The sequence below is a fragment of the Dendrobates tinctorius genome, unplaced genomic scaffold (assembly GCF_039654945.1).
Source record: "Dendrobates tinctorius isolate UK_male_01 unplaced genomic scaffold, ASM3965494v1 ptg000116l, whole genome shotgun sequence".
Lineage (NCBI taxonomy): Eukaryota > Metazoa > Chordata > Amphibia > Anura > Dendrobatidae > Dendrobates > Dendrobates tinctorius.
Genome location: NW_027361784.1, coordinates 26,582,709 through 26,601,027, shown reverse-complemented (window position 1 = coordinate 26,601,027; position 18,319 = coordinate 26,582,709). Strand labels below are relative to the sequence as shown.

At 44.3% G+C, this 18,319-nt stretch overlaps 1 protein-coding gene across 1 annotated transcript in view; it reads left to right on the top strand.

Moving 5' to 3' along the window:
- The window catches only part of FAM83A (family with sequence similarity 83 member A), a 50,125-nt gene extending 33,064 nt beyond the window's left edge, over positions 1-17,061 (top strand). Inside the window, exon 4 of the mRNA XM_073590295.1 lies at positions 15,262-17,061. Within this exon, the coding sequence (XP_073446396.1) occupies positions 15,262-15,802 (541 nt within the window). The 3' untranslated portion in view covers positions 15,803-17,061. The remainder of the gene's footprint in view (positions 1-15,261) is intronic.
- Positions 17,062-18,319: the final 1,258 nt, after the last annotated feature.

Sequence of the window (18,319 nt, the reverse complement as noted above, 5' to 3'; positions counted from 1 at the left end):
TGGTTCATATATATAAATATATTTTGATAGATAGAGAACAGATAGAAGAAAAAAATGGAACAGCACCGTATAGATGAATTCAGGGTGCAGGGCCCTCCAAACAGATATCCATTTGTATAATTAAGAAACAAGAAAAAAGGAGGCAGCACTCCAATACATGATGGAAAAATGGACTTTATTAGCCCATATGGTGTGGAAAACGTTTGAGAAAGGCTGGTCACAGCCAAAACACTGCCACACAATATGGGCTAAGAAAGTCCACTTTTTTTCTCCTTCGCCTCATTGGGGGACACAGATACTGTGGGTGTATACTTCTGCCGCTAGGAGGCTGACACTAAGTGAAAAAAAGAGATTAGCTCCTCCTCTGCCATATACACCCTCGCCCCTATTGCGGGCGGAAATCAGTTTTTGCTTAGTGTCTGTTGGAGGCAAGACTGACCATTTTTTTTTTCTTTTTTTCTTTTTCCCCATGAAGATAAGACAGGGGCGACGGACCATATTGAAAGCGTCCGATCTCCCCAAACCAACAACGGGCGAGCACGTGCGTGTGTCCCTCCACGTATCCTCTCCTGCAACGGGGATTTTTTCCGGATGTTCCCTTTTTTCACATGAAGATGAGATAGGGGGGACGGATCCTATTGAAAGGGTCCGATCTCCCCAAACCAGCAACGGGAGAGCACGTGCGAGTATCCCTTCACGTATCCTCTCCCGCAACATGGGATATTGTCAGACCACGGAGGTGAGATACGGGCAACAGACCCTATTGAAAGGGTCCGATCTCCCCAAACCAACAACAACGGGCGAGCACGTGCGAGTGTCCCTCCACGTATCCTCTCCTGCACCGTGGGACATGATGCTGGACTTAGCCCTGTCCACCCGAGGGTATTGAATCTCCAGGCTGCACAGAGGCACAAGCGTAGTCCATGCGGCCCCCACTGCCCCACCAATACTAAGACTGCGGTGGGGCAAGGCGGCATACGGTCCCTCTCCTCACCCCTTGAAGGGGCTAGATGGAGCTAGGGTGCCTGCACCGTCCTTGTTTCATATGGCCCCCCTCCCCTCTACCTGACATGGATGGAGGTGGATGGCCAGGGAGGGCTCCTGCAGCGGCACAGGGCTGGAGCCCTTGGCCTCTCCCGGGCAGCAGCAGAGACGGGCGTCTGGCAACGGCGGGTCCGGTCCCAGCATTGATTCTGGAGTCCCGGAATGTGCGTTATCACTGTCGCAACCTATGGCGTCACTTACAAGAGGTTTTGAGTCCCTTTGGGCCCCAAATAGGGGCAGGGACAGTGGCTCGCCTGTCTTAGAGAGGTTCTCTACCTCACAGGAGCCTCTGGCCTGCAGGGGCCACTCTCACTCCAGGCAGACCCGGGGGGAAACGAATCCATACGGTGTCTCCCGGTGCCTCGGCATCCGTGAGCTCTGCTTCTCGCTCCCCGTCACCAGTGGTTGATAGCGAGCAGACCTCAGATGGTGACTCGGACGAGCCCCTTGACCTGGACACTCCAGGGTCACGTGGAACAGTGGACTGCCTCATAGAGGCCATCAATCAGACCCTGGGGATTGAGGATGATCCCGCAGCGGCTACGGGGCATAAAGTGGCATTTAAGCGAGTAAAGCGCCCGCACAGAATTTTTTCCTCTCACCCGGAGTTTGAGGACATAGTGCAGCGGCACAGAGAACATCCAGACAGACGCTTCTCGGGTCAAAAGGCATTTGAAACAAGGTATCCGTTTGCTCCGGACCTCCGTAAAAAATGGGTGGAATCCCCGATGGTGGATCCTCCGGTTTCGCGCCTAGCCACTAAGACCCTGCTATCCATCCTTAGTGTTTCCTCGATTAAGGATCCCACGGATCGCCTTATAGAGAGCTTAGCTCGCTCAGTATATGAGGCGTCAGGGTCAGCGCTCGCTCCCTCATTCGCAGCCCCTTGGGTAGCCAAGGCTATGATATAATGTTCAGAAACATTAAACAAGGTCGCGCAGGAGCAGGATCTACCTGCAGAGATTTCAGAGGTCGCAGGTCAGATGGCGATGGCCGGAGACTATGTAATCAATGCGTCTTTGGATGCGGCCAATTGCTCAGCACTTGCTGCTGCTAATGCAATTTCTATCAGAAGAGCCCTATGGTTAAGGACATGGCGAGCAGATTCTACTTCTAAGAAGTCCTTGACTTCCCTGCCTTATCAGTGCGGCTGCCTATTTGGGGAGAAGTTGGATCAACTTATCTCCGACTCCACAGGAGGAAAGAGCGGGTTTCTCCCTCAACAAAAGGTAAAAACACTCTTTTGTCACCCGTTTCAGGCACGTTTTCGGGCCTTTTCGCAACCCCAGGTGGACTACAGCGGCCAATTCCGCCGCCTCAGGCCGCCCCAAACAGGATAGGGAGCGTCAGGTCTCATATAGAGCCAACCCATTGGGGAGAATGCTTACTCAGCAGCCTAGATCGAGGGGATCCAGATCCCAAAGATCGTCGGCCAAATGACTCGAGGCCTTTACCAGACGACACCAGCAAGGGGGGCGGCCGCCTACTCTGGTTTCACCACGTCTGGGTCAATGTCGCTCACGACGCATGGGTAAAGGAAATGGTGGCCTCAGGTTACAGAATAGAATTTGTCAGATACCCTCCAAGACGGTTTTTTCTTTCACGGCTTCCCAGGGTGGATACCCAGGCAAGGGCTCTATTGGGAACCATCAAATTGCTCCAGCACAATGGAGTCATTGTTCCAGTGCCGGAACATGAAAGCTCAGGGGTTCTATTCCAACCTTTTTGCGGTTCCCAAAAAGGACGGGTCTGTCAGGCCAGTTTTGGACCTGAAGCTTCTGAACAAATTCATCAGGATCAGACATTTCCGGATGGAGTTTCTCCGTTCAGTCATATCGGCCATGGAGCAGGGAGAATACTTGGCCTGAATAGACATCCAGGACGCATATCTGCATATTCCCACTTTTCCTCCTCATCAGAGGTTGTTACACTTCGCCATCAGCGATCAACATTTTGAGTTCGTAGCGCTACCCTTCGGGCTAGCCACGGCTCCCAGAGTGTTCACAAAGGTTATGGCAGTTGTCATGGCCATACTGCATTCTCGAGGCATAGTCGTCTTGCCTTATCTGGACGACCTCTTGGTCAAGGGCCCGTCAATACGGGCATGCGAGAGAAATGTCAACATCACGCTAGATACTCTTGCCCGCTTAGGATGGTTGGTCAGTGCGAAGAAGTCATCCCTTGTGCCAGCTCAGAGGATCTCCTTTCGAGGAATGATCTTCGACACTTGCCGAGGGTTAGTAATTCTCCCTCAGGAGAAGGCACTAGCTCTCTGGCAGGGAGTCCGGATACTTCGCCAACCAGTCCCTCATACCATCCGATCCGGGATGAGGATTCTAGGGAAAATGGTGGCAGCAATGGAAGCGATACCTTTCGCCCAGTTCCATCTTCGCCCCCTGCAGCGCGCCCTCTTGTCAGTCTGGGACAAGAATCCTTTCACGCTCGATCGGCGGTGCCGACTGTCCTCTCAAGTCAGGCAGTCGCTCGGATGGTGGATAACCAGTTCCTCTCTGGCCCAGGGGAAACCTTTCCCCCCAGATCATTGGCTGGAAATGACAACCGACGCCAGTCTCCTCGGCTGGGGAGCGATGTTTCGCCACCAAACAACCCAGGGACGGTGTTCACCACAGGAGGCACGCCTCTCGATCAACTTATTGGAGATACGAACAAATCGGCTGGCTCTGCAGAAGTTTCATCACTTTCTAGCAGGCCGCCCCGTCCGGATTCAATTGGACAACGCCACGGCAGTGCCTTACATAAATCACCAGGGGGGCACCTGCAGCAGAGCAACCATGCGTGAGGTGGGGCACGTTTTTCAGGGGGCCGAAGCAAACCACTTGGTGATTTCGGCTGTCCACATCCCGGGCATGGAAAATTGGGCGGCAGACTTTCTCAGCCGGCAGGGTCTTGCATCCGGAGAGTGGTCTCTCCATCCCGAAGTATTTCAGCAGATTTGTCAACTGTGGCGAGCTCCGGATATGGACCTGATGGCTTCCAGAGTTAATGCCAATGCCGTATGTCGCTTGGGCCAGGGACCCGCAGGCATTCGCGGTGGACGCGTTGGTTCTGCCATGGAACCAGTTTCGCCTCCCATATCTATTTCTCCCACTGCCACTACTTCCGAGAGTCATCAAAAGGATCAAGACGGAAGGGGTGCCGGCGATTCTGCTGACCCCAGACTGGCCCCATCGAGTGTGGTACGCAGATCTAATGCAGCTGCTCACCAACATTCCTTGGCGCCTGCCAGAGCGCCCAGATCTACTGTCTCAAGGGCCGATTTGCCACCCGAACTCAGGGACCCTGTGTTTTGCCGGCATGGCCGTTGGATCTTGGATTCTAACCCAGGCAGGGTTCGGGAGCGAGGTGGTCGCTACAATGATTAGCGCCCGGAAGCCTGCTTCAGCACGAATTTACCACCACACCTGGAAGGTGTTCGAGGCCGCGGTGTTTTTCCACTGAGATTCTCGATCCCCAACATCTTGGCTTTTCTCCAGTCGGGCTTAGACTCGGGCCTTGCCCCAAGTTCCCTCAGGAGACAAAAATCGGCCTTATCCGTCCTGTTCCAGCACAGAATTGCTACTAATTTGCAGGTGAAGACTTTCATTCAGGGAGTCTCCCACTTGGTACCTCCCTATAAGGTGCCTATGGACGCCTGGGATCTTAACATGGTCCTAAGTGTTCGGCAGGAAGCTCCATTTGAACCGCTTCAGGATATCTCTTTGAGGTACCTTTCCTGGAAAGTGGTGTTCCTAGTGGCCATCACTTCCATCAGGCGTGTTTCAGAGCTGGCGACCCTATCCTGCCGAGTTCCGTTTCTCACTTTCCGTGAGGATAGGGTGGTCCTCAGACCAGCCCCTCCTTTTCTGCCAAAAGTCGTGTCCTCTTTTCACATTAAGAGCCCTCCGGAGGTACGTGTCGCGGACGGCACCCTTTCGTCAGACGGACACGCTGTTCGTGCTCCCCGAAGGGCGCAGGAAGGGACTCGCTGCCTCAAAATCGACCATAGCCAGATGGATTCATTTGACTATTCAGGAGTCCTACCTCATTAGAGGCACGCCGATTCCAGCAGGGATCAGAGCGCACTCTACTCGGGCAGTGGGTGCCTCTTGGGCGCTTCGGCACCAGGCTTCGACGGAACAGGTTTGCAAGGCAGCAACCTGGCTCAGTCTGCACACTTTTGCCAAACATTATAATATCCATACTCAGGCCTCGGCGGATGCGAACCTGGGTAGAAGGATTCTCCAAGCAGCGGTGGCGCACCTTTAAACAAGAGGTGCATGTAGCTTGGATCGGTGAGTTAATCTCCCACCCAAGGACTGCTTTAAGACGTCCCACAGTATCTGTGTCCCCAATGAGGCGAAGGAGAAACATGGATTTTTGTGATAACTCACCGTAAAATCCTTTTCTCCGAGACGCTCATTGGGGGACACAGCACCCTATTAGCCATTTGGCTCTTGTTTTGTTTAAATTAATTTACTTATTTGATATAAGAGTGATGTTTTCTTTGGACATGTTGTACCTGTATTAAGGCTGATTTTGTTGTCCTCCTACTGCTTTGGCACCAAACTGATTTCCGCCCGCAATAGGGGCGAGGGTGTATACGGAGGAGGAGGAGCTAACCTCTTATTTTCACTTAGTGTCAACCTCCTAGCGGCAGAAGCATACACCCACAGTATTTGTGTCCCCCAATGAGCGTCTCGGTGAGTTATCACAAAAATCCATGTTTCATCATGTATTTTAGCGCTGCCTCCTTTTTTCTTTTTTACATAATAGATAGATAATAGATAGATAGATAGATAGATGATAGATATATAGATAATAGAAAGAGATATAGATAATAGATAGATAGATGGATATAGATAGATGATAGGTAATAGATACTGTAGATAGATAATAGATAGATACTGTAGATAGATATTATCTATTATCTATCTATTATCTATCATCTATCCATATATCTATTATCTATCTATCATCAATTATCTATCTATAGCCATCCATCTATTTATCTATCTGTCTATTATCTATCTATCTTCTACCTATTATCTATATCCATTTATCTATTATCTATCTGTCTATTATCTATCTCTCTATCTATCTGTCTATTATCTATCTTATGTATGATCTGTCTATTATCTATAGATATTACATTGTGGGATGAAAACAAATTCTACTATAAAAAATGCTTTATTATTTAAAGAAAATTATTAAGAAAAATGGGCACATAATGGATATTGCCGTGTCTGCAAAAGCCCAACCTATGAACTGCACATGCTATTTTTGAGGCTCCCAATGTGAGTATGCTCTAATCAGGGAAAAGGTTATTGTGAAGGGATGGGGAGGAGGTGAGCTGTGACATCATCTGTTGGAAATGGTAGATCCTGTGTTATCTACTGTATATAGAGGTGTTATCAGTCATTGTAAAGGAGGAGGAGGAGGTGAGCTATGACATCACCTATTGTGATTGGTGGATCCTGTGTTATCTACTGTATACAGAGGTTTTATCAGTCATTGCACAGGAGGAGGAGGAGATGAGCTGTGGCATCACCTACTGTGATTGGTGGATCCTGTGTTATTTACTGTATATAGAGGTGTTATCAGTCATTGTAGAGGAGGAGGTGAGCTGTGATAGCACCTATTGTGAATGATCGATCATGTGTGATCTACTGCATATAGAACTGTTATCAGTCATTGTAAAGGAGGAGGAGGTGAGCTGTGATATCACCTATTGTGAATGGTGGATTACTTTATGTAGTGGTGTCGTCTGTTATTATAATTCGGTCTGATGATAATGAGACTGCTGAAAATGAATCTGTATAGAACATAATATGACTATAGTATGACGCCAGGGTGAGAAGTGCAAGACTTCTACTTGTTTTTTACTATAGATCTAGTATTATACGTCTTTTCTTAATGGCACATTTCTTTTGTGCTGACCTGCAGAATAAATATATACATTTCTGTGCCATTTATATTGTACCATGATTGCCATAAAGACAAACTTCCAAAATTGGAGTATTGGTGTTCTTTTCTGCATCACCTCCCTCCCCCCAAAAAAAATAATAGAAAAAAAAACAAACAAACTACTTATCACTTATATGGACTACAAAGACAGATTTTCTTTTGGACAGTGTGGATCATTCTCTCCCCTATAAGTTCATTATCCCACTCGTCAGAGCTGAGTCGCAGAGAGGATTGGAGCCTGAGCGGCGTGGGAGGCCGCAGCGGAGCTGTGCGCACATGACAGGACCTATCGCCCTGGGCTGCCCTACCGCTGACATGTGGAAAATAACTAATGAGCTTTGGCTCTGCAGGCGGTGTCGGTGCATGTGCTCGACATCTATGAAGATTGACACGCCAAGGAGCCATCACAATGAGGGAGTTCCAATCACTTGTGTGCATTTTTCTCCGGCGTGACACATTAATTACCTCGCCAAAACAAACAAAAAAAAAAGAGCCGACGTGGGTGATGGAAAATTGAATATTATAGATCGTGAGATACTTCAAGGGAAGGGATCATGGGGATCGCAGGCGGAGGAGGTCCATTAACTCTGACTAGGTCCTATATGTTGGCATCAGGGCCATAACCAGTGTCGGACTGGCTTGGCAAAGGCCCACCAATAACATTGATTCTTGTGGCCCACTGTGCAAAAATAACCTGACCCTAGTACACAAATTTACTTTTGCTGCTATGTAATATTAACTTGGCTAGCTTGTTTAATGAATAATTAAATTATATCTTTTTCTTCAAATTGTGAATCAAGTGTAATATCAACAGCACTACATCGCAGGGGCCCACCGGAGGATTCTCCTGTTCTCCTGTGGGCCAGTCCGAGCCTGGCCATAACCACAGGTGTTAGGGCAGAATGCAGTTGTCCTTGGATAGATGCAGAGCATTTATTATGTGCAAAAAAATAATCTCAGTATGGAATTCAAAAAGTTCCCCAACCACTTGCTAAAAACTGGGGTCCCTCTTGTTAAACTTTTGCAGAACAGGTCAACAGGTCTCCCCCCCCCCCCATTATGGTGACCGGAGAAAGTGGCAGCGGTCAGATATTGATCACTTACCTTTAGGACAGGTTTTTTTTGCAGGAGAACCCCTTTGAGATGATTGACTGGGGTAAAAATTAAAAAAAAAAAAAGGAAAAGAAAACATTTTTCAATTAATGGTTTTACAAAAAAAAAAAGAAATAAAGGCCAACTAGACCTGTAAAAGCCCTAATGCAATGCAAACCTAAAAATAGGAAAGTTCTGACAGCTGGAATGCAGAAAAGCGACGGAAAAATGATTTTGGTGTTCAACACGGTGATGATATATTACGGTGATGACAAATTTGTAGGTTTTTTTTATATTTTAGTAACTAATAAAATCCTTTTTTTTTCGTGTCTCCATTTTTTGAGCTCTGTCACTTTTTATTTTTTTCCGGTTGTGCGAGGTTATTTTTACATGTTTTTTGTTATCATTTTGGAGTATATATTACATTTTGATCACTTTTTATCACATTTTTTGAAGGAGGTGCCACATTTTTATTTCAATTAGTTAATTTTCATATTTTGATAGTCTGGACTTTTACAGATGTCACGATACCAAACGTGTTTTTCCTTTTTTCCTTTTTTTTGGTTTCTTTATTTTTTAAAATGGGAAAAGGGTGGTTTCAAACATTTACATATGGTTTTACTTTTTTATATTTTTAAAAGCATTTTTTTTATACTTAGTTCCCTTAGGGCACTTGAACCTGCAATTGTTTGATCGCTTACACTGTATACTGTATTGCTACAGTATTGAAGTATATAATGGCTGAGTTCCACAGGGGTGCTAAGATGGCAGTGATTGTGGTCTTCAGCAGGCCACCATCTGTACCGGGAGGTGCGGAGATGGATACCCAAAGCAACTCTCCATCGAGATTGCGCCACTTCAATGCCGCTGTCCATGGTTAACAGCCACATTTAAGGGGTTTGACAGCAGCCATCACAGCTAGTTCCAGTTCTTGCCGTAAGGGGCAGACGCCGGCTCTTCAACCCGCATCACACACCTGCAATCGACATAGGAGGTATTATTATTATTACGTCCTATGTCTGGAACGGGTTAAAGGAAGAGACGAGGGTTCCGTCATGCAAAGTCTTCCAAACCCACCGATTTTGTAGGCCAGTTGACCATCCAGTGTCTCTGTGACCTCTTGACTCTCCCCTGACAGTTGATGTTCCGGGAACTAAGGATTGGGCAGTTTGAATTCAAACACTCGATTCTTTTCTTCTGCCGGTAGATAAACTTTCCAAGAGGAGCCCCAGCAGTTGCGTTCTTTCCTCTCCCCACAGAGCAGAAGTACGGAAGGTACCTATAGAGGGTGGAATATGGACACAATTTTTAATTGTATCACGTGAAATCTCCAAGGTAGAATCAGACTCTATACTTTGTATGACCGGGCAGCCCTGGATCCTTTGATGAGCAGTGTATGTGTATTTGTTTTTTTGCTGGATTTAAAACCAAAAAAAAAGAATACAAATTAAAAGCGGACTATGCAAAAAAAAAAATTATGGACAATATAAATAAGCAAAATAAATATTCAGGTCCTTAAGGTTAAAATCAGCCTGATCCTGTCGGGCTTACTATTAAATGGGTTATCCAGGACTATTTCATTTTTGTTTTTTACAATGTTCCTAAGAACAAACAGGCAAGTATTTGCTAACTTACTGCCTGTTGTACTCGCTGTTTATCTCTGCTGGCTCAGCGGTCACAGGCTGCCCCTGCTGGCGATTCAGCAGCTTACGCTGATGTCAAGTCAACAGAGCAGCGGCTTCTCTTCCGCTCTGCTCTGTTGATGGGATGTCACTGCCGGCATCATGCTGATTGACAGCCGGCTCCCTGCTTCCCAACTGCGGGGAGCCAGCTGTCAATCAGCATCATGTCAACAGTTACGCCTGTCAACAGCGCAGCCTGGAAGAGAAAGAGCTATTCTGTTGACATGGAGCAGCTGAATTGCCTGCAGAAGCCGCCTATGGCTGGAACAGGCAGGTAATTGTCTCTACTAGCAACTATCTGCCTGTTAATTTTTAGGCCCATAGTCAAATAAATAAATAAAATAGACCTGGACAACCCTTTTAAGATATAAAACTAAGTGTAAAACAAAATGTAAACAGTATGAATATTTAGTTTCAGCTGTGACATCTTGGAACAAAAAAACATTTATGCTTTTTTAGTGAATGGCATTACAATTATTATTATTATTGGTGTTATTCTGTATAAAATCGGTGTCCCCGTGTCAGAAGCTCGGCTCCTCGAGGGACAATGGGCTTCATAACAACCAATCGCATCACGTCTTTCATATTCTAATATGTTAAAAAACTGAGTGCTGGATTCTGATTGGCTACTTTTTTTTTTTACATGTAAATGAAAGTTACTTGTATTATATTACGGTATATATCATTTTGGTTGAAGGCAAAGCTGAATCATGAAATTTAACCTGAATGTTTAAAATAGGGATTGGAATTTTCCTAATACTTTGCTAACACCTATGTTAATTCCTTGCTTAGGGTCATTTATATATAGGAGGACGATGCTAAAAATTCTAAACTGCACAAGTTGCTTCAAAAAAGGAAAGATGATCTTTTCTTTTTTTTCACAGATGATGCTACAAAACGCTGTATCTAGGAATCAGCGCTTGTCCCCCTAAGGGCGCAGCTTCTTTTGTGCCTCCAAATGTTTTCTTAGAATATTTAAAAAAGAAATAAAAAGGTTCCTTTTTTTTTTTGTAAAAATAGCGCCACACCTGTCCACAGGTTGAATGCGGTATTGCACCTCTAATGGGGTTGCACTGCAAAACCAGACACAATCTATGGACAGGTGCAATGATATTTTTCTAAAATAAAAACGCAGCTATGTATTTCTACAACTTTTATGCGTTTTCAATACTGTGTTCCGAGCAGTAGAACACGTTTTTTTTTTATCCATAGTGTCGTTGTATGATGGATCGTTTTTACAGAATTAATTTTGAGAGTCATTACTCATTACTGTTTCATAATAAGGTGTTTTTTTCCCGAAGATTAGTCTGGCAGAGATCTTTTCAGCTCATTTACATATTTGAAAAACATAAAAATATGGCTTTCTAAAAACAGTGTGGTATTATTTGTGAACTGTGTGGCGGTATTATGTGGGCTTTTTAAAGGGCAGCTTTGATAGTGTATACTGTTTGGGTACCATATTACGTGTGCTGTATATGACCGTATTATACATAGTAACATAGTTATTAAGGTTGAAGGGAGACTTTAAGTCCATCTAGTTCAACCCATATCCTGTCCTAACTTGCCCTAACATGTTATGTTGGCTGAATATTCTTTAAATCCCTCCTTGTATCTGGGCAGAGTTGTCAATTTGATTTTGTATTTTTTATGGACAGTTTTTCAGAAAAAATGACATTCTTTAAGGACCCATTGGAAAATCCTAATAAATCATTCATATTTTAATTGTCCATAGCCTATAATTCTGATATATAGACATCAGCTACCTCCACTAGGAACGTGCGTTGGCCAATCTCTACACTGATGAGGAGCAAACACCCTGAAACAGCGGCCTGTAGATGAGTTTCTAGCTCAGCATTTATCCTTAGTGATCCTCCACAACTCTTTAAGGGGCCAGACAATAGACATCAGCTACCTCCACTAGGAATGTGCCTTGGCCAGCCTCTACGCTGATGAGGAGCAAACACCCTGAAACATCGGCCTGTAGAGGAGTTTTTAGCTCAGCATTTATCCTTAGTGATCCTCCACAACTCTTTAAGGGGCCAGACATTAAGTTATAGGATAGCATCTTTGCTTAGTTAGAAGTTCCAAGATAGTTTCTTTAATTCTAGGCTAATTTCCATAATTTTCTCCCATGGAGCTTTGCCAACAAAACTCCATGCTCTGCTGGTCTTTGTAAGGAGAGCCAGCACTTTCCCCCATGTCGCCACTAATATTGCACGTGTCGCCCCATGCAATGTGGACCCGGCATTTCCATTTTATTGCTGCATGTATCTTTTCTCACCTCTCAAACTAAATACCAATTCATCTTCATTTTTCTGCAGAACAGCTAATTAGTTTCTTTCATTCGTTGCCTCAATCTTTATTTTTCTTAAATGTTTTTGATTTACATCCCTCTTGTCACGGAGAAGATATTCTGTTGGCTCTAGTCCATGATAGCTATGTGCATCTGGCAGAGACTGGGGCGATGTGTGCCAGGAGTGGGCGTAGGCTCTGCTGCAGCTGGCGATGATGAGCCATCAATCTTAAATTTATGGATACAGGTGTATGGTGTGAATACAAACGTGCGCCAGCAATATGTTCCATTCCCTAATTTGTGTGCTTCATCTCCGCCATGTGGGGGAAACAATTTGTAAGAAGTGGAGGGATTTCATAATATGATAGGAATGCCTTACATGCACTCATTATAATTTTTAAAATTTTATTTTTTTTTATCATTGTAATTTAAAAAAAATTATTTGACCTTTGCTTTGCCGATCCTGCATCAAACTTCGGCACACGATCGGCACCCCTGATACACATATACTTGAAAACAACATTGTTCCAAAAAGTACTCGTCTCTTGTATTCAATCCTGTTTAGACCCATTACCTTCAAAAGTTATAAATTTGGGGCCTTCTGGCAAGGAGTCATCTCCCAAGACCCATCAGGGGAAGTTCACTCTGTTCTCTTAGTCACTTCTGCTCCGGCTCTCGCTATCTTTTTCCTTAGGTCTGCTCTCACTTTAGGGACACCCCAGAATGTGGCCCTGCTCACAATGGACTCTCTGGCAGGAAATTGTCACTTTCCCTGCTACTCGGTACCCTTCCCACTCTGGGCTAGTCCCAAACATTAACTCTTACTATCCCTATTGTCAAACTAAACACACTGTTAGTATTGCTTACACTTTTAATGTACTTTACAAGTCACACTATATACATCATGGTTCACATTGCATCACATAGCATTTTACAACAATAAACTTGTTTCGTCAAGAGGGAAACGTGAGCAACATGTCAATCTCCTTACATTGTCAAAGGTTAAATTGTGAATCTCAATAGAGACATGAGGGAACACATCCTAAAGTGTGTCCATATTGGGTGGGTGCACTATTACTGTCCCTAAGAGTGGGACACCTTTGGCCATCAGACCCCTTTCCTCTGTGTAGACCTCTTCTTGTCATCTTCTGGAAGCTGATCTTCTACCATAATAATAATAATTATACTATAATAATACTTATGGTTTTATTTTCCCCCCAAGGGTAAGTAATGTAAAGTAAGAGGCAGTTGAAGTGTCGATAAGATAATCCCCATCTCGCCGTCCCTGTTCCTACACGCTCAGAATTACCAGACATTGACAGGACTATGTTGTGCTTTGACTTTTGCATTCTTGTGTCAATCGAGTAGTGAGAAGATCCGCAATGACTGAGTGGGGGGCACTCGTAGAACAGCAGGGGTTACGGTTCTTTTTTTTTTTTTCCCCTCTTCTTTTTATTGCTTAATGTGAAGTTATGTGATCAAACAGATTTCAAACAACTGGAATTTGTCATTATATATGAGAAGTCAGGGGAATATCTGTAGGAGGTGCAAAGGTGGAAGTCATGCCAAGAAAACACTAGGGCGCAAGTGGATCGGAGAATGTGTATATTGCCTGCCTTCATGATTTTTTTGTGCTTAACTTGTCTGAATTCTTTGGGAAAAAAAAATATCTGCTGCACAGCTTCATTTCTACAGCCTGTTATTCATTCCCTGACTGTGGCGCTGGAATGTCTTTCTGATGAACTTCCCTGCACCACACATAAGAAACGTCCTGGAAGAGCTGTTTTATATACGTTTTCTTTAGTGCTTGGGATATTTGCCACATCTTCTGAAAGTATGGGGGAGCTCTCACAGATATTCCAGAACTGTTGGAAACAGTGGTGTAACTAGAGTCTGGTGGGCCCGCCCTGGTGCAAGATTTGGACCGGTGTCCTCCATCCTGATTATATACAGTATATGTCCTCTATCCTGATATTTATGAACCTCATCCTAGCCCCCTCCTGGTATGTATGTATATATATATATATATATATATATATATATATCCTCCATCCTGATATATGTCCCTATATCCTGTGCCTCATCTGCATATGTATATGTTCCCCAACCTGTTATTTTTCCCTAATCCTAGGCTCCATCCTGGCATATTTCCCACATTCTGCCACTGTTCTTTAATGTATGGATAAAATAAACCACTATACTCAACAGGGGCCCATGGCAGGAGTATAATGCACTCCCCATAGTCCTACATATAGTATAATGCACTCACCATAGTCCTCCATATAGTATAATGCACTCCCCATAGTCCTCCATATAGTATAATGCACCCCCATAGTTCTCCATATAGTATAATGCACTCACCATAGTCCTCCATATAGTATAATGCACTCCCCATAGTCCTCTATATAGTATAATGCACTCCCCATAGTCCTATATATAGTATAATGCACCCCATAGTCCTCCATATAGTATAATGTACTCCATATAGTATAATGCATCCCATAGTCCTCCATATAGTTTAATGAACCCCATAGTCCCTAATTTATAGTATGATGCACCCCTAGTCCTCCATACAATATAATGCACCCTCTGTAGTCCTCCATAATGCACAGCCCAAAGTCGTCTATATATAATGCACCCATCAGATTCCTCCATATAGTATAATGTATCAAATATTCCTCCATATAGTTTAGTGTACTCTATAGTCCTTCATTTATAGTATAATGCACCCCTAGTCCTCCATACAATTTAATCTATATATAATGCACCCACCATCCTCCATATAGTCAAATGCACAGCCCATAGTCCTCCATATTAGTATAATACACAGTCCATAGTCATACATATAATATAATGCACAGCCCATAGTCCTCCATATTAGTATAATACACAGTCCATAGTCATACATATAATATAATGCACAGCCCATAGACATCCATGTAGTAGTATGGCCACCGTGTACGCACTGATTTTTAAAAAAAAATACTCACCTCCCATCCGCTCCCCTGCCACTCTGGCATCTAACGTCAGCGTGCAAGCGGCAGGAGCACATGACGTAACCATCATGCGCCCCCAGTCACATGCATGTTCTATATGCCCATTAATCCTAAATGTTTAAAAAAATAATAAAATATCTAGACATTTACTCATTTACTCAACTAACAATGTTCACTCTTGTGTTTTCAGCTTCACGTGGCTTTCTGGGCAAATTCATAGAAACTTTTTGACTAAGTTTACTGGAGAGGTGGTAGAGTTATTTGATGAGGAGTTCAGACATCTCTATGCTTCATCCAAGCCAGTGATGGGATTAAAGTCTCCTGCACCGATGCAGCCAGTACTGAGGAAAGAGGAAAGCGTTATGAGCACCATGACAGACAGCAGCACCCAGGAAAGCGCAAACACCACCTCCGACCTTCTGAGCAACTCCTCAACTACCAGCATCTCCCAACGTTCACAACTTACCTCATCTCCTACAACTCCAAACCCAACTCCAACTCAGTCTCCGCTTCACAGAATGAATTCCTTCCATGGATACTCCGCCTTCAGATCCCCTCCATCGCAATCGAATTACCAAGTGAACTACTACCAGAGGAATTATTTACAAGAAAGCCCAACGCAACACTTCAACAGGAATAACAACATTTACCGCTCGTTGAGAAGTAACATCAGCTCAACATCAAGGTTCTCCCAAGGATGGAGCTTGTTCTCCAAACCAACAATGACTTAAGTCCATACGACTACACTATTATGTAGATATGTAAAATGCACTGAAAGATAATATAAAAATCTAATAATAATAGGAGTGCAATGTATAGAAATTTATCGTGACGTTGCTCTACACTGAGAAATGATTTTGAAATATCCAAGATAGTGTTCATATATTGCCACCAGAAAGTATTCTTAGGTCGATAGGTCAAAGGTTCCTAGATTTTTACTTTCTTTTCATGTACAAAAATTGACAGTCTTTATATTATCTATTGTGTCAGTTACCATAATGGGGTCATCATGACCACAAAAAAAGGACATGGAGGTCTGCACTCTTAGGCCAAATTCAGATGTCCGGATGTGACAGTCCTAGAATAGACTATGACTTCTGGACCATTTGCAGGTCTCTTGGTCATTTACGAGGCTGTTAAGTTCTTGTCAGGAGACGGTCCCAGTCAATTTGGCAGTTGCGATCTGTACTTGGTCTGTGATATACAGATGTCGGAATTCATCCTTAGGCTATATGCACACCTTGTCTTTTTGCTGAATTTTTGGAATGGAAACGGAGCAGAACCTCAAGTTTTTAAGCATTTGAGGAGGATTTTGTAGGGTTTCTATTCAGTTTCCTTGTCCAGAACACATCAAAAAGACTCAGTGTGAACATAGCCTTAGGCCACATGAACACATCCAGTATTTGGTGAGTTTTTTTACCCCAGTATTTGTAAGCCAAAACCAGGAGTGGAACGGTCAGAGGAAAAGCATAATAGAAACATTTGCACCACTTCTGCATTTTTCACCCATTCCTGGTTTTGGCTTACAAATACTGGGGTAAAAAAACTCACCAAATACTGGATGTGTGCATGTGGCCTTAGGCACCACAATATGTATAACATTAGCAACACGGTGACTTTCGTTTGAGTTGACCCACGTAGGAGTGTTAGAATAGTCAGCTGACTGACAGTGCTTTGAAAACTATGGAAGCAGGGTTGGACTGGCCCACCAGACAACCGGAGAATCCTCCGGTGGACCCTAGCTTCTTCTTTAGGAGAGTTCAGAGTGCAAACCTTGCAGCAGCCATGGGACTCTTGAGTGGAGAAGAAAGGTGGGCCCCCAGAATCAAATCCTCTGGTGGGCCCAATGTTCTTCAGTCTGACACTGTATGGAAGCATCTTTTTTTGCATTGTTGTGGTCCATTCGAAGATCCAGTAGTCAAGCTTTTACCCTAGCTTGTGTGTAATGGGGCTCAGTAGGACTATATTCACAATAAAGGTCATAAATGAATGCAATTGCACTGGATTACTAGAGTAACTGAACTACAAAAAATGTCATTTGAGTTGAACATCATGTATATAAAATTCTGATGTCATAGGGGGGTTATACCCGATTGGTGCTGATTTTGTAAAGAAAAACTGTTTTTGTTGGCCAACAAAGAATTCCACTTTAAGGCTGAGTTCACATGTGGCGTTTTTTTCGCGTTTCCGCGGCGGTTTTAACCGCACGATTTTGCCGCGAAAAATAAGCATCCCATGCATTCCTATGGGATTCCGCAATGCTGTGCTAATGCTGCGGTTTTTACCGCGGCGGAATCGCTTTGCGGTAAAAAACGCAGCATGCTCATTAATTTTGCGGAATCGCGGCGATCCCGCACCCATAGGAATGCATTGTTCCGCTTACTTCCCGCATGTGGCTGTGCACACCATGCGAAAAGTAAGCAGAACAATTACGGATGGTACCCACGGTCCAGAAGAGAGGAGACTGTCCTCCGGGCTGTGAGTACCATATCCCTGTAAAAAATAGAATTTAAAATAAAAAATATTGTTATTCTTACCTTCCGACATCCCGCGCAGCCTTCCCGCCTCTCTCCACGCTCTCGTTCCCAGTAATCCTTTGCGAAAATGCCCGCGATGACGTCCGTTCACTTGGGATCGCGAAGTCTCGCGGTCATTCGTGCGACGTCATCGCGAATTACCGTGAGATGTTGCGATCCCGCGAGGACGGACGTCATCGCGGGCATTTTCGCAAAGGATTACTGGGACCGGGAGCGTGGAGAGAGGCGAGAAGGCTGCGCGGGACGCCGGAAGGTAAGAATAACACCATTTTTTAGTTTTTTTTATTATTTTTTACATTTTATCTTTTACTACTGAGGCTGCATAGGCAGCCTCAGTAGTAAAAAGTTGGTCACACTCGTCAAACACTATGTTTGACGAGTGTGACCAACCTGTCAATCAGTTCTCCAAGCGATGCTACAGATCGCTTGAAAAACGCTAGCATTTTGTAAGCTAATTACGCTTGCAAAATGCTAGTTTTTCCGCGTGAAAATCGCGTGAATTTAAAATGCGATTTTCCCGCGGAATGGAATTCCGTAACTCTCGCTGTAATTTCCGCGAGAGTTCCGCTACGTGTGAGCTTAGCCTTATGGTATGTTCACACTGAGTTTTTTTAGGAGTTTTTGGAGCAGAAAATATTTGGAAACTCTTCAAATCTGCCTCAGAAAATGAAAACTCTTTAAAAAATGTTTTAAAAATTGGCGTTTACACTC